The 16044-nt window shown below is 43.7% G+C and overlaps 1 protein-coding gene across 2 annotated transcripts in view; it reads left to right on the top strand.

Moving 5' to 3' along the window:
• Positions 1–1567: 1567 nt before the first annotated feature.
• Positions 1568–16044, top strand: part of EPG5 (ectopic P-granules 5 autophagy tethering factor) — a 62426-nt gene continuing 47949 nt past the window's right edge. For both annotated transcript variants that reach the window (XM_021284886.2, XM_021284888.2), the window contains exons 1-9: positions 1568–1677; positions 6309–7250; positions 9054–9297; positions 10264–10400; positions 10970–11077; positions 11863–11936; positions 14230–14338; positions 14840–14954; positions 15558–15708. In XM_021284886.2, the coding sequence (XP_021140561.2) occupies positions 1624–1677; positions 6309–7250; positions 9054–9297; positions 10264–10400; positions 10970–11077; positions 11863–11936; positions 14230–14338; positions 14840–14954; positions 15558–15708 (1934 nt within the window). In that variant the 5' untranslated portion in view covers positions 1568–1623. The remainder of the gene's footprint in view (positions 1678–6308; positions 7251–9053; positions 9298–10263; positions 10401–10969; positions 11078–11862; positions 11937–14229; positions 14339–14839; positions 14955–15557; positions 15709–16044) is intronic.

The raw sequence follows: 16044 nt of genomic DNA on the forward strand, positions 1-16044 counted from the left end.
AGAAAACACCCCAAGGAAGTTCTGGCATGAGAACAAGTGCCACAGACCACAGGGCTGTCTCATAGGGCTGTCTCCCCTGCAAGAGTTATCTACTCTGCAATACACCGCTCGGTTTCTTTATTGGTATTTTTCAGCTGACTGAGCACAATCGATGGCGTCAGGCTTTTCTGCACGCAGAGGTCCCCAGTGACGCTGAAACTTGGCTCACACATTCACAAAATGCACATAAGTTGCCCCAAAATAAGGGTGCTGGTTCTGAACACACCAACTGTTTGAACAGACCTAAAGCCAAGCGCACTCTGTCTTGGAAGAGGAGCATCCAGACATGGAGCTACTAGGAAGCAAGACTGTGTGCCCATGAGTGCTGAAGTGGCTTTTTGTCTTCAGTTCCTTCCCTTGCCTGGTTGTTTTCCAAGGTGCAGGAGACTCTTGGCCTCCTCCCAAACATCTATAGGAGGATCTGGCCTCCTCTCACATCCCTATAGAAGTTCCTGCTGTTAGGGACACTGGGTGCCCTCCAGGGAGAGACAACAAATGCCTTAATAAGACAAGTGCTTAAATAAGACGGAATAAGAAGAGGAATATGGATATGGACACCTTGCCTTCAGACAGAGTCACATGCAGCTCTCCCTTTTTGTTCCTGCAAGCCAACACATAATTTATCACATGAAACAGCTCTATTGATACTCTGTCACTAACCCATGTCCCTAAGAACCTCATGTCCTTTAGCACTGGCCTTTAGCACTGGTGGCTCAGTGTACCCAAGGCCGGTCTTGCTAATGTGTTGGTGTCCAGCTAATGCAGCTGTGACAGTCGAGTAGTTGAACTGACCTGCACTCACCCTGTTGTTGACTCACCAGGTGATGACCTCAAATGGTTGGTGTAGGACCTCTTCTGAAGTATGATATCCTTGATTATTTTTTAAGGATTTTTCATGCACATGGGCAAGAATAGTGTTATTTCTTGCATACATAAATGTGCTCGCTATACAGGGCTGATAGCAGTTTACATTGTTCAGAATGTTGCTTGGAAGATCATTTACTGAAAACAGCAGGTTGGTGCAAGGCTTGGAGGATATCAGATTATCATAGAAACATCTAGAATCATAGAATCATTTTGGTTGGAAAAGACCCTCAAGATCGTTGAGTCTGACCATTAACCCACCCCTGGCACTGCCCCATGTCCCTGAGAACCTCATCTCTGTGTATTTCCAACCCCTCCAGGGATGGTGACTCCAGCACTGCCCTGGGCAGCCTGTTCCAATGCTCCACAGCCCTTTGGGGAAGAAATTGTTCCCAAGATCCAACCTCAACCTCCCCTGGCGCAACTTGAGGCCGTTTCTTTGTGTCCCTGTGTCCCCTCAGCTCCTGTTCTCCAGCTGAACCCCCCAGGTCCCTCAGCCGCTCCCATCACACTTGTGTTCCAGCCCCTCACCAGCTCCGTTCCCTTCTCTCAACTGGCTCCATTAAATCCTTCCCGCAACAAACAAGCGGACACGCCGCGACTAGGTTTGTCCCTCCGTCCCTCCCGTACCGGCCGCGCTGCTGATTGGCCGCGATGGCGCGGGGGGCGGTCCCGCCCGTTCTGCCACCGCCCCGCCGGGCCGGGCCCGCAGCAGCGGGAATGGCCGAGGCCGTGAGGGGACCCCGCCGGGCCCGCGACAAGTCCAGACCCAAGGTAGGGGGAGCCGGGCCGGGGGGAGCGCCTCAGGGTGTCGTTCCGCCTTCCCGGGGCGGGGGAGAGCTCTCGGGTCTGTCAGCGGCACTGAGGGGGATCCGGTGCGGGTGGGGTGCGTGTGACACCCCGCGGGACTTGGGTGAAGCGATTTGGGGCCGCTCCTTAGTTTTTGTTTGTTTATGGTTGCTCTGGGCGATGTTTCTGTCCGTTGTGTTTCAGGATGGGGTGAGGAGGGTGTGCTTTTGTGAAGCGCTGTAACGAGGTTTAGAGTAACTGGCTGCCAGGGAACGGGTCAAAGGGTGTAAACAAGACTTTTATTGCTGTAATTGGCCTTCCCGAATAGTGCTGCGCAGCGAGGCGGCTGGAGCTGCCCCTGGGGAGCCCGGAGAGCTTGTAGACGTTTAGAAGTGTTTTGTTATAGTGTGGGATGGCAGTCCTTTTCCACTGGGCCCTTGTGGCCAGGAAGCCAACGGTACCTGGGGTGGGTTAGAAGGGGGTGGTCAGTAGGTCCGAGAGGTTCTCCTGCCCCTCTGCTCTGCCCTGGGGAGACCACACCTGGAATCTTGTGTCCAGTTGTGGCCCCTCAGTTCCAGCAGGACAGGGAACTGCTGGAGAGAGTCCAGCGCAGCCACCAAGATGCTGAAGGGAGTGGAGCATCTCCCGTGTGAGGAAAGGCTGAGGGAGCTGGGGCTCTGGAGCTGGACAAGAGGAGACTGAGGGGGGACTCATTCATGTTTACAGATATCTAAAGGGTGAGTGTCAGGAGGATGGAGCCAGGCTCTTCTGGGTGACAACCAGTGACAGGACAAGGGGCAATGGGTGCAAACTGGAACACAGGAGGTTCCACTGAAAGATGAGAAGAAACTCGTTCCTGGTGAGGGTGGCAGAGCCTGGCCCAGGCTGCCCAGGGAGGTTGTGGAGTCTCCTTCTGTGCAGACATTCCAACCCGCCTGGACACCTTCCTGTGTAACCTCATCTGGGTGTTCCTGCTCCATGGGGGGATTGGACTGGATGAGCTTTCCAGGGCCCTTCCAATCCCTGACTTTCTGTGATTCTGTGATTCCACCTCACATGTATAGGTTTGTCTTTGAAATGATGAAAACATGACACTGTGTATAGCAAGCAATGCTGTTTCTTATTCAGTAGCTGGTGTTTTAGTTGTTAATATCACTGTTCCTGGGTTTTAATCCTCTTGTGAGTGCGTTCCTTGCTCATTATGTTAGTACCTACAGCTTTATGAGGGCTTGGTTTTCCTTGCAGCTGTGCTATGCGGAATTTCAGTAGCTTGTGCAAATGATTTGAGCTGAAATATCTCGCCTCGCAGTTCAGTCAAAAAGGAAATGTTTCCCTTAATTGCTTAACCTTTTTCATGTTGTAAACTGCAAGGCTGTGGGGTCCCAGTCCAATTTCAGACTCAGGAAGGTTCAAAAATGATTCCAAGAGTGAGATTAAGACACAAATGAGGTCAGAGGCTGCCAAACATCCTTATTTTATTTTTATGCCTAAAGACAGAGTAAATCTGTTTCATTTTCACACCTAAAGCTAGAGCAACAGAAAAAAAAGAGGGGGAGAAATTAGGAGTAAAGTTAAGCAAGCATGCAAGAAGATAAGCAAGAGACAAGCAAGAGATAGTCAACGCCAGGGATCCAAATGTCCTCTCCTGTCACGCAGCTCTCAGGTTGAAGTTGTGGCTTTCAAAGCCCTCTGAAAAGAAATTGATGAATTAATTGACCATTGTTCTGTAAAATAAGAGTTAGATCCAAATGTCAAAACTCAAGGCAAGTAAAGACTGCAGGGAAAAGCGATCCCAGAAGAGTGTGTCACTGTTTTTGTTTTGATTCAGCCCCATGGCATGCGCAGGGCAGTCAGATTCTAGGGCTGCTGCTTAAGAGATCGGTGATGACTCACAGATGACACTGGTAGCTCTTTAACAACATGTGTATGGTGACTCCAACAGCTCCTGTCTTTGGCCATCCATTCCAGGTGTAATTCACCGTGAAACAATTCGCTGGCAATGTCACGTGTGAGAATCCAGAATCCTTCAGTGTTACACATGACCTGTTCCTGGTATTTGTGTTGCTGTTACTATGCTCAGCTCTGTTAATAGGCAGGAGTGTTTGAGGGTGCAGTTTGTGGTCCAGTCACACTGAGGACTTTACAATTCCTGTGCCTCGGGAACCGCTGTGATTTATGGTTTATTTATGATAATCCTTTGAAAAGCTGAAATTCTGGGGAGCTGGGAGGAGGGCTGGCTCAGCCGTGAAGCTGCCAAATAGAGGAATGGATCCCAGGGCTTTCTGAAAATAGGAGCCCCAAAGCTGAGCTTGTCCAGCACCCATAACACCAGAGTGATTCAAACACAGCAAGGTGGCAAAACCAGTTAACATGGAACTGGCGAAGATGAGGGTGTATGTTTGTGTGCATCTCGGTGGGTTGCACTCAGTTATTGCAGAGGTGTTTCCTGAAAATATAGCAAGTGTCGTTAGAGGTTGAGCTGTTGTTTACTGATGTCCCTGAAGAGTGGTTAGGCATGGGACAAGGCTAAGGAGCAGGTGTCATCTTTGACTTAAAGGCCAAACCTCATATTAATTCAGAACCTCATTTCTCTCATCCTTTCTCAGATGAAATCCCTGTTTTTTTCCTCAGAAACTGAGAACTGAAAGGCGCTTCATAAATTTTAAACCCAAATATTTTATCTAACAGTGGCGTTTGGGAAAAACACAGAATGCTGCCTAAAGATAAAGGTATTTTCTTCCGTACAAGAGCTGCAAGAGGGAACTTTGAGACTGTAGAGGGGAAAGGGCCAGCATGTGTTTGTAAAGTACGAGGATCAGTGCACAGTTAAAAAAAATGATCTAGTGGTATAGTGTCCTGTGGAAATTACTGACTTGGAGTTAATTGTCATGAGATGTTTATTATAACAACAAGTCCTAGTTTAAAAAATTGTGCTGATCTATTTTTAACCTGTCACCCGTAGCTTTAGTTAGGCTTGGAGTGTGTGAGAGCTGCTTTGTGATTACAAGTTTTAATATGCTGGAAAACACCGTCAGAAAGCAAAGCCAGAGCGTTGCCATTTTGTAAAGGAGCTGTGAACATATTTGAAGTAAAATTAGGCTTGAGATCAAGGTTAGCTAGGGCCTTGATTTGAGCTGTTTTCATATATGCCTTCTCAAAAGGCCAGGTCATGTCAGCTGCTTAGTGAAGGTGTGTGTGATACTGTCAGCATGTTTCCAAAACTATCATCATTTCCCCAGTCCTGGATGAATATTGAGGGCTTTTGCTAATTTCAGATGTGTTCTTTATTATATTAATTTGAGTCATCCAAAACTGGAGCACTGTAACATAACTCTTCTCCGTTCTGCTCCTAGTAAACTGGTAGGTATACACAGTCTACAAATTGGCAAAACACATGGCCAATTTTTTGTTTTATAAATTGGCAAATGATTTACAAACTGACAAAATCTTTGTTGGTTTCCCACACTGTGCCTTGGGAGGGAGGCAAATTTACATCTTAGATGAGGTTTATGGGAGCTCTTTACCCCCAAACTGATCTCAGTTTAAAAATGGGCAATTGGCTTACTACTTTGATGTCACCACTAAGTTTTTCTACGTGTCTAGTGTGTAATGCCTGATGAAAATAGCTATTTCAGTAATTGTAAAGATGTTGTGATGGTTTTAAAATGTAATTATGGGGTGCATTCCAGACTCTTCTGCTCTGACTTTTTTTTTTTAATTATTCCATTCACTAAAGTATTTCTGTGTAAGTTAAGACAAATCACAAGGTAACATTTTTTGGTTTTTGGTAATATGGTGGAATCCTTTGACTCTTTCTAGAAGTCATGGTTCTGTTATTTTGATTATTTAATACACTAATGAAACATTCTCTCCTGTACTATTTATAGCTTTTTACGTAGAAATGTTGAAACGTTGTTCAAGAACTAAGAAAATATACACTGATAGACCATCTTTAAAGGGCAGCTAAAGAACAAGGATCTATTTGATACCTTAGTTTTTGCCTTAAATATTATGAAAATTACACAGAATCCCAGAATATCAGGGGTTGAAGTGCCCTGGAAAGCTCATGCAGTGCAATCCCCCCATGGAGCAGGAACACCCAGATGAGGTTACACAGGAAGGTGTCCAGGCGGGTTGGAATGTCTGCACAGAAGGAGACTCCACAACCCCCCTGGGCAGCCTGGGCCAGGCTCTGCCACCCTCACCAGGAACAAGTTGCTTCTCAAATTTAAGTGGAACCTCCTGTGTTCCAGTTTGAACCCATCACCCCTTGTCCTGTCACTGGTTGTCACCGAGAAGAGCCTGGCTCCATCCTCCTGACACTCCCCCTTTCCATATTGATCCCCAGGAATGAGTCCCCCCTCAGTCTCCTCTTGTCCAGCTCCAGAGCCCCAGCTCCCTCAGCCTTTCCTCACACGGGAGATGCTCCACTCCCTTCAGCATCTTGGTGGCTGCGCTGGACTCTCTCCAGCAGTTCCCTGTCCTTTGTTAAGAGTGGTTTTTGGAGTCGTGGTGTTGACAAATACTAGTTTTGTTGGCGGTGGGATTTGGGATGTGAGAGGGAGAGACTCATTTGGTAGTGACATTCTGTTATTAATTTTTTTTTTTTTCCCTAGGAAAAAAAGAAAAAAAGTAGGGAGGAGTCCCGGATACAGGAGTCTGATGATGTCTTCCTCCCTCCCGTGCCAGAAGTGTCTTCTCAAGCCAGTAAAGCACAGGTGGAGCATCCTGGAGAATTTACAGAAATTTGTCTCAGTGATGAAGTAGAGGATGGAAAAACTATAAACGCTGTGTGCGACGTCCCCCAGAGTGGTTTATCTTCAGCAAATCAAGGGTCTTTGACAGTAACTCTAGAGCCCACCACAGATACAGAAGAGCTCAAAGCTGATCCTTCCCATGAGGAATGTGGGAAAGATGTTGAGAAGAGTGCAAGAAGTAAGTTGGACGAACCTCACAGCCCTGTGGAGGTGGTTGCAAGCGGATCAGGAAACTCAGATTTGCTGAGTAGCACATTTCATTCCAGTGCTGCTGGCTCCCAGACAGTGGTGGGCTTTGTACGGGACAAAGGAACTGAAAATGTACAAGATGTTAAAAATCCTCTTGTCCATTCTTCCGAGAAGCTTCCTTTTAGTATCTCACAGCTCTCTTTAGAGAAATCCAAAACATGTATTCAGCGTTCTCGTTTGAAACCAGTTTATCCAGACTTGTCGGCTGAATTGTCCCGTGAGAGACCAACCGTAATAGCAGTTAAACCGCTGTTGCACAATGAAAGGCTTTATCCAGAGCTCCCAACCGAACCAGAACTGGTGCCATTTACCAGAGAGCAGCTGAAAATTTTTGAGCCGTGTTCGTGGTTGGAGAATGTTGACTCCTACGCAGAAGAATTCGCGAGCGTTGCTCATCAGGACAGGCATGAATTTTACGAACTGCTCCTCAACTACCTGCGCTGCAGGAAGCAGCTGTTGCAGGCTGAGGCAGAGCTGCAGGCTATGACAGCCGACTGTCAAAACTTTAAGGGAAGATTGTGGACATTTAAAGAAGAACAGAAAACTGTGCAGGTGCTGTTGCAGAGTCTAATTTTGAACCCAAACTATTTGGATGTCATTCCACACATTAATTTTACTTGCTGTTGAGTTTACTGTATTTAATATGTTGTTTTTTTCTTTTTTTTTTCCTAAAAAAGATGCTTGCCTTTGCTTTCTGTCTCTCCACTGACCCCTGGTACTTCTGGCTATCATTCCATTGGGATTTAAGACATTTTGTTGTTTGAGTTTTGAACTCTGACGAGTGTAGGGTAGCGGGATCTCTGTTAGTGATCTGGTGGAATTAAGAATGAGCTGCGTACAGCCGGTTCTGCCTGTAGGGTTGGTGAAGTTTGTGCCGCTTCACTTCAGGTAGTTGCAGGTGATGTGCGGTGGAGTAGGACTTCAGAATGATGATGGGGTGATGTCCCATCTGGCCTGCTGCCCGTAGTGACAGTTTTTGGTGACATCATTCCTGCTGTCACAGCTGGCAGCTGCAGAGGAGCTAGAGTCACGCTCGTGGGTGACCCTGCTGCTCAAAGCATAGGGGAGTGCAAGGTCCATACATTTTGGACTCCGGACATTTTGTAGCTCTGTGGTTTTAGCTGCTTCCAGGGTGGTCATGGTACTCTGCAGCATTTATGTCTGCAAACCAGAAGTGACTGGGGAGCTCTTTGGTTCACACATCACAAAAATTTTGCCTCAAAATCATTATGTGTAACTGATTTTTGGAGCTGGACGTTACAGTGGGAGTGAATGGAATTGTACTGGTGCTCTGATTTGTTTATACCCAACACATCATCAAAACTGTCCAGGGGTGATCAGTATAATATCAGTGTATGTGGTGGCTTTTCCTGTTGTTTCTGTAAGCGCAGTGCCTCTCCTGCAGAGTTCCTTGGAGTTGAGATGCTAGAGACATCCACTGAACGGATTTGAATCTTTTCCTTTTTACCTGGGAATAACACTGAACCTCACTGGGCTCTCATTTTTGTGTTGATCGCTTTCTACACTGAAAGTGATTTTGTTTTCGCTTTCTTATCCCCACTGGGTATCATACAGTTGGCTAAGTTTGCTGCTTGTTTTTTTCCATTCCAATTCACTATGTATTTATTCTATGTCCGGAATAGTTGTTACCTTTATACCAATTTAGAATGCTTACACTACTCATTTAGGAAACACAGGGCTACTTTAAAGCTAAGCTTCCAAAGTGCTGGCTCTGAAGCATGTTTTCTGGTTGCATAAAAGAATTAACAGGAATGTTATGTATTGTGCTTTTCTTGTGCTGAAGAATTAGAGATAGGACAGACAAAGACTGACGTCAGCTTTTAATTCCATTTTGGGAGAAAGTTAGAGTGCAGTTCATTTCTGAAAATTTTAAATGTACAATGGAGAATTGTTAAAAATACTCAGTTCTGGGAGTTTAGAAAAATATTTGTATTGTTTCGGGACATGTCTTAGCTTTAAAATAGCAGACCCAAATATTTATCAAGTCTATAAACTGAGAAGCAGTTGCACTGGCTGGGAGTAGAGAGATCTGATTTTGTTACATCTATCGGTGATACAAACAAGTCAGTCATATCTATTTCTACATCTGAGTTACTGAGGTTTTACAGAGTAATTTTTTTCAGAAGTCAGGGATATGATTCTTCAGTAATCAGCAGTTTTAAGAAGTATGGAAGATGTTCTGTCATGTTTGTCTTTTCTACCTGCAAAGGGACCCCTTTTATGAAAACTTTGAAATCTGTTGATGGGATGGTTATGTCAAGGTTAATTTCTGTAAGCATGCTTGACCCAGCAAAATGACAAACCACTTAAATAAGATAATTGCTTTCTTTTCAGGGTGTCTGTGCCGATCAGTGCAAAGTGACAGGTCACCATCGCTACCAGACAGTGGAGCTCAATGAAAGTGTGTTAGGGGAACTCAAAAAGCTGTTTGAAGCCAAAGCGGAGCACGTCCATCAGACACTGGCGCTGCACTCGTACACTTCGGTGCTGTCCCGGTTGCAGGTGGAGTCGTATGTCTACAGGTTGCTCAGCAGCTCGTCCCTGCTGAGATCGGTGGCTCTTCAGCAGCAAGAACAAGGTGTGTTGCTGGTCTAGACTGCTCACCAGGATGTTTAGGGTGCCCAGCACCCTGTTTACCTGCAGTTTTGGAGGCTTGTGGTGGAATTTGTATACTGGAGTATTTGTCTTCTGGTACTAAAACCTGACGGTCTGATGTGGGGATCAGTGAAACTTTTTTCTTGCAGGGAAAGTCTCCAACTCTCTTAAATTGTTCACCCAGAGTGGAAGCTGAATGCAGGGGTACCTTCTTCTGTCTAAGCCTCATAGTGTCACAGAACCACAGAATGTTAGGGATTGAAAGGGACCTCGAAAGACCATCTAGTCCAGTCCCCCTGCTGGAGCAGGAACACCCAGATGAGGTTACACAGGAGTGTCACTGATTACTGTAGAGCAACTCTGGGTGGGAAGGGACACCTGGACTGCAACCCATTGTTGTCAAGGCAATGTATACTACAGTTCCTTTTCCAAATTGGTTATGCACAATTCTATAACCAGTGGGATATTTTTCCTGTTTCACTTCCTCTCATAAGGCCGTTTGAAATCTCACAGCTTTAAAACTTAGAAATCTTTTTTTCGTTTTCATGCTAAGTGTATTACTTATTTGGATTTGGGCCAATATAATATTTTAGCTGAAGTGTTCCCCCCACTCTGGATATTTGTTCTTTCTGGTCCTCCTCCTTTTACCCCCCAACTTCCACATAGTTTGTATGGATAGTAAATGATGGTTCTTAAAAGGTCTTCCTTCAACATAAACTTTTTATGAGAGTAACCATAGTTTGTTGTTCTTGTAATTAGGACCCAGTGCTTAATTATAAGATTAAATAAAGAAGTGTTCTTTGTCCCATTTAGCAAGCAACTGTGTTGAAATATCTCAATATGTGTAGAAGCAGAGAGCAATCTTTCTATGTAGCCCCGAAACCACTACTTATGTTGTCACTCTGAGAACTGCTCGTCAAAGCTCCTTAATTCTGTTTTTAATTTACAGTTTCAAAGCAGTCAGAAAATCTTTCTTCAGACGTGGGCCAGCTGAAGGAATGTATCAGCGTCCTTTTCAGTTTCACTCGCAGAGTTATTGAAGATCCTCAGTTTAAGAGTGACCTTCTCCTGTGGCTGCAGAGACTGGTGAGGAGGGAGTAAGCATGGATATGTGGGTTTCATCCGACATATGGGATGAATTCGGGACTGATTTCTGAAAGCGTTACTGTTCCTGTTGCTGTCCCATATGCAGTGTTGGTTATTTTTTTAATTTGTTCTGCTTGAGGAATAGAATCTGCTAGTGACTCTTTAGAATGAATGCCCTTGTCTATTGAAGTCAATGGAGGTCAGCAGCATTAATGAGGACCGGCACCTGAGCAGCCAACAATGCTCAAAGTGGACTTAACACTCAATATTCATTATGTTTTCACTTGCTTTGAAAGCAAAGCTGTGCAGACTTCTCGTTTTTGAAAAACTTCTTGCTGATATCTAAATAAATTGCTTTGTAATGCAATTGTAAGGTAATTAATTTTTCTACGCCAAAGAAAACAGCTTTTGGCTCATAAGTCACGCAAGCTGACTTTTAAGTATTGTTCTCCTATAACTTGCTCTGAAAATTGAGATTTGCTAGAAAACATGGGAGGAGAAATGAAAGAACGGTATTATGCTAGTCAGCAAGACTATTGTTTACATGTTTCCAATATACTTTGCTTTAGGTGTCTGTGTTGCAAAGAATTGGCTGTCCAGGTGACCATCTTTTCATCTTCAACCACATCCTTCGGTGTCCATCTGGGATCAGTGAGTGGGCTTGTCCGTTTGTTCAGGTGTGAATGTTTAGTTTTTTATTGTCAGAAAGTGGGAGTGGGGGTGGAGTGGGTAGGAGAATGTCTTGTGCCTCGTCAGTCCCTCCTGACTGACACCGTGTTTCCAGGTGTGTGGAATCGTGGTACCAGGGAGAGGTTTTAGTCAAGGGATATATTTACTCATCTTAACCCAACCATTTTTATATCCTGCGTGTTGAAGTGTGGCCTGTTTCCATGGAAAGTTCATTAATTAGCCAATTTCATGGGCAAGGGAAAGGGTTTCTACTTTGCATAGGTCGAAGGGAGAGCAGATATCCAAAGGCACCAGGGTGTTCTTGCAAAGAATATTTTTACTCCTCCAAGAGGGGAAGATGTTTCAAATCTAGCTGTAGGAAAAGGATTGCCATTACACCAACCGGGGGAAGGCAAATAATGAAATAAAAGGATAGAACAGAACCACAGAATCATTTAAGTTGAAAAAGACCCTTGAGACCATCAAATCCAACCATTAACCTAAAGTGGCAGCATCCTGACCCTGTGCTGTGTGTGGAGTGCGTTTTTTTCCTGCTTTAATTTCTCTAATTTAATTATCTAATTTATTATTTTTTTTTTTTAAACTCCCAATATTTTACCATCTCAATATGTTTGCTAGGGTGTGGGTACTGTCTTTTATGGATACTTTTTAGTGCGAACAAAAAAAATTAGTGAAAAAATTTGAAACTCAGGATTTTAGTTTCTCTGATAAAACAACTTTATTCTCTCTTTTACTTATTTAGATTTACCTAGATTATTGCATTTAATTTCAGATCAAAGTCTTGGATAACCCATCAGGTGTCTTTCATTTCATGCAATCTCTTGCCTTGCTTATGTCTCCTGTCAAGTAAGTATGGGTATAACTTTATAAATCTATTATGGTTATTTAAGAGTAGAAAACGTGACACCAGATCTACTTGTAAAAGCCTGAAAGTTCATTGCAGGAAAAGTCATAAAAACAGACACAAACAAGTGATTCACAGTTTAAATTCAGACTCTTTTTACTCATTCATCTTCAGATACAACCTTGGCAGTATGTGCTTCTACTGTGCTTGCCTTCAGCTGTCAAATAGCTTGTGACAACTGAGATACCCATGTTTTGTTGCCGTGAATTCTGAGAGTTTTTGCCTTTTGGGGTGGTCTGTTTGTTCCACTGTCTCTGCAACAGAAGCCCTTGAGTAAAGGGTTTGCTAAGTTGATGTATACGCTGGTTGTGCTTTATTTTTTTCATCCTTTTTTATCTAGAAGGAATACATGGTGCTTGGAGAAGCTAGTTAATGTAATCAATCATGATTGAAAACTGTTATGTGCTTCAGTTAAAATATACAGCTTGGCTCCCTCACTGTCCAGATTTTAATGTCATACAATCAAACTGCTGATATTTAGGGCTGTCATTGTGATCTTTATCAATAGTCTGACCCCGAGTTAAGTGTGGGTCCTATTTATTGGACTATATTATTTGAAAGGATTTTGTTTGTACGTTTCCTGTGCAGAGCTGCTTGGGGAACCAAGTGTATCCTGAGGGTTTGCCTACTGCCAGTGCATTTTGGTGCTTGTGTTTGGGACAAGGAATAATTCACATGGTATGGAGTGGCACTCTCAGTTGCTGATAGAACACCCATAGTAGCTGTACTTTCTGTTAAAAGAGCTGGTGCTTCTCTGTTACGGCCGCTGTGTGTCATGAACAAGTCAGAATTCTGAATTTGGTTTGTGGAATCAGTATCTTAAAACTTGGATTTCACTTGCACTACGTTTGTGTTATCAGAGTATAAATTCAAGTTGATCAGGAGGGTGATACTGTGCTGGAATTTTCTGGCACTGTGTGCAGAGTTCTACCAGAACATTTCTGGTTAGAAGGAAGTTGCATGTTATGATTTCAACTTTTTATATAACCTTTCTGTGTATTCATTTAACTTGCTAGTATAGGTCTGAACAACTAAGGATTTATATGATACAGAGTCTGAAAACTAGTGTCTCAGACTCAAGGTGGCCTAATACATTGAACTGGAGCTGGCTTAATTTGAGACAACCCTTTCCTGCAAGGCCTTTAGCACTGGCCTTTAGCACTGGTGGCTCAGTGTACCCAAGGCCGGTCTTGCTAATGTGTTGGTGTCCAGCTAATGCAGCTGTGACAGTCGAGTAGTTGAACTGACCTGCACTCACCCTGTTGTTGACTCACCAGGTGATGACCTCAAATGGTTGGTGTAGGACCTCTTCTGAAATATGATATCCTTGATTATTTTTTTTCAGGATTTTTCATGCACATGGGCAACAATAGTGTTATTTCTTGCATATATAAATGTGCTCACTATACAGGGCTGATAGCAGTTTACATTGTTCAGAATGTTGCTTGGAAGATCATTTACTGAAAACAGCAGATTGGTGCAAGGCTTGGAGGATATCAGATTATCATAGAAACATCTAGAATCATAGAATCATTTTGATTGGAAGTGACCCTCAAGATCGTTGAGTCTGACCATTAACCCACCCCTGGCACTGCCCCATGTCCCTGAGAACCTCATCTCTGTGTATTTTCAACCCCTCCAGGGATGGTGACTCCAGCACTGCCCTGGGCAGCCTGTTCCAATGCCCCACAGCCCTTTGGGGAAGAAATTGTTCCCAAGATCCAACCTCAACCTCCCCTGGCGCAACTTGAGGCCGTTTCTGTGTGTCCCTGTGTCCCCTCAGCTCCTGTTCTCCAGCTGAACCCCCAGGTCCCTCAGCCGCTCCCATCACACTTGTGCTCCAGCCCCTTCCCCAGCTCCATTCCCTTCTCTCCACTCGCTCCAGCACCTCAAGGCCTTTCTTGGTGTGAGGCGCCCAAAACTGCCCCCAGGGTTCGCGGTTTGTTCTCCCCAGGTCCCAGCACAGGGACGGTCACTGCCCTGGGCCTGCTGGCCACACCAGTGCTGGTACCAGCCAGGATGCTGGTGGCCTCTTGGCCACCTGGGCACACGCTGGCTCATGTTCAGCCGCTGTCACCAACCCCTCCAGGTCCTTTTCTGCCAGGCAACATTCTGGCATGCTTGTTAATTTCTTGTCCTTGCATTTGATTTTTACATATCTTAACTATAAGATGACAATTCGGAGTTTTTAATTTCCTAATTTTTTGTAAACTTGATAATTTCTCTTTAAATCAGAAATCGGGTTGACTTCATGTGCCATATGAAACCAGGTGAAAGGAAAAGTTCCTCTTCATCTGGGAAAGAATCTGGAAACTGGACCCTGGTGGATGAAGGGGGAGAAGAGGTACAGCAAAGGACTTATTTTTTCTTTTTGCCCTTTGTGCTTTTTGCTCAATGTTATTGTATTGTTTTTGTAAAATGGAAAAAAAAAAAACCCCTGTTGTTCAGTAAAAATGCATAATATGAAACTCAGTTCTATTTTACTCTTCTTCTATCTCTGTGATACAACTGTAGATAGTGGAGCTTCCAAGGATAAGTATTAGCAAGTGGAATTTAAACATTTCAACTGTTGCGTGCAGAAGTACATGGAAATAGTCATATGTTTGAATAGGTGCTTCCCTTCAGAAGCTGGTTGGACTAACATAGTCCTGTTTCCTGCTGCTGAGGCCTTTTGTGTAGAAACACAGACAGAATTGGAATTCAGGAGGTTGTGTGTGTGAAAGTGAGTTCATTTGCACTTACTTTGTTTTCATCTTACAAGCAAACTGTAATTACTGTAATAGTGAAGCCCTTCTATCACATGTTTTATTGTAAAGCTGCTGAAAGCAACTGTATCTGTCTATAGGACGAGGATCCTGAAACAAGCTGGATTCTGCTTTCGGAAGATGACTTGATTTCCCTGTTGTCACAGTTTCCATTTCATGAACTCTTTCAGCAGTTCCTTGGTTTTACGACTGGAGGTAAATCAGCTGCTAAAGACTAATTCTTCACTTCACTTACAATAATTGTATTAATGATTAAAACTGGTAAGAATGCTACTGCATTATAAGAATCTCTGAGTGAAATAATGATGAACCTGTGCAACAGCTCACAGACTAAACAGATGAGGAGTGTGATGAGATGGAAATGTATGCCATGTGTTTAGGATAGCTTAAGAACTTAACAGCAGTACTATCACGCAAAACATTAGAGTCCTTTCCCTTAGTTTTGATCTGCTTGATAGTTCTACTCACAGATGTGCTTTCAGAACTAATTTTTCTTCTTTCCGTCTTAACTGTAACGTTATAGTGTTTTTTCTCAATTATTTACTTATTCTTTATTTATTAAATCTCTGGACAAGTGCATGAAGATAATTTCTTGCTAGAGGTTTTACAACCTGCATAGATTATTTGTACTTTTATGCTTAACAGGTATTTATTGTTTGTTTCATTAAAAAAAATCCGTTAAGTAGCAATGAGCTGTTTGCCAGCTATATGATGGATTGTGTTGAGTCTGTGTTAAGTTACTTAAAAAATCTAGATTCATGTGGTTTTTTGAAACTTATTTTTCTGTCTTGGTCTTAGGTGCTTATTTTCCTGAAAAAACAACCCCCCAGGAGATGATGAAGATTTTTGCTTTTGCAAACTCCTTAGTGGAACTTCTCTCTGTGGGGCTAGAAACGTTTAACAGAGCACGGTACCGACAATTTGTGAAGCGAATTGGTCAGCTGATCAAGTAAGAGAACATCTTCTCTGTGATATGATTAAATCTTCTTCATACAGTCTGATTCAAAGTTTAGAGCTGCTACAGAAAACCCCAACAAGCCACCAAACAAACAAATAAAACCAAACCCCACCAACTAAAATAACCACAGCAAAAAACCCCAAACACTTCTTGGGTGGATTTTGGTCTGAGAATTAGTTTAGGATGAATTGCTTTGGGAAGCTGCAATCTGAGTCCTTGACTCTAAAGCTGCCTGTGAAGTGGGGAACTGAGTCTGAACTAAACACTATGGGTACAAAGGAGCTGGTGAGCTGTGGGACACCAGGCTGATTCCATCAGTGATGTGCT

The sequence above is a fragment of the Columba livia genome, chromosome Z, assembly GCF_036013475.1.
Source record: "Columba livia isolate bColLiv1 breed racing homer chromosome Z, bColLiv1.pat.W.v2, whole genome shotgun sequence".
NCBI lineage: Eukaryota > Metazoa > Chordata > Aves > Columbiformes > Columbidae > Columba > Columba livia.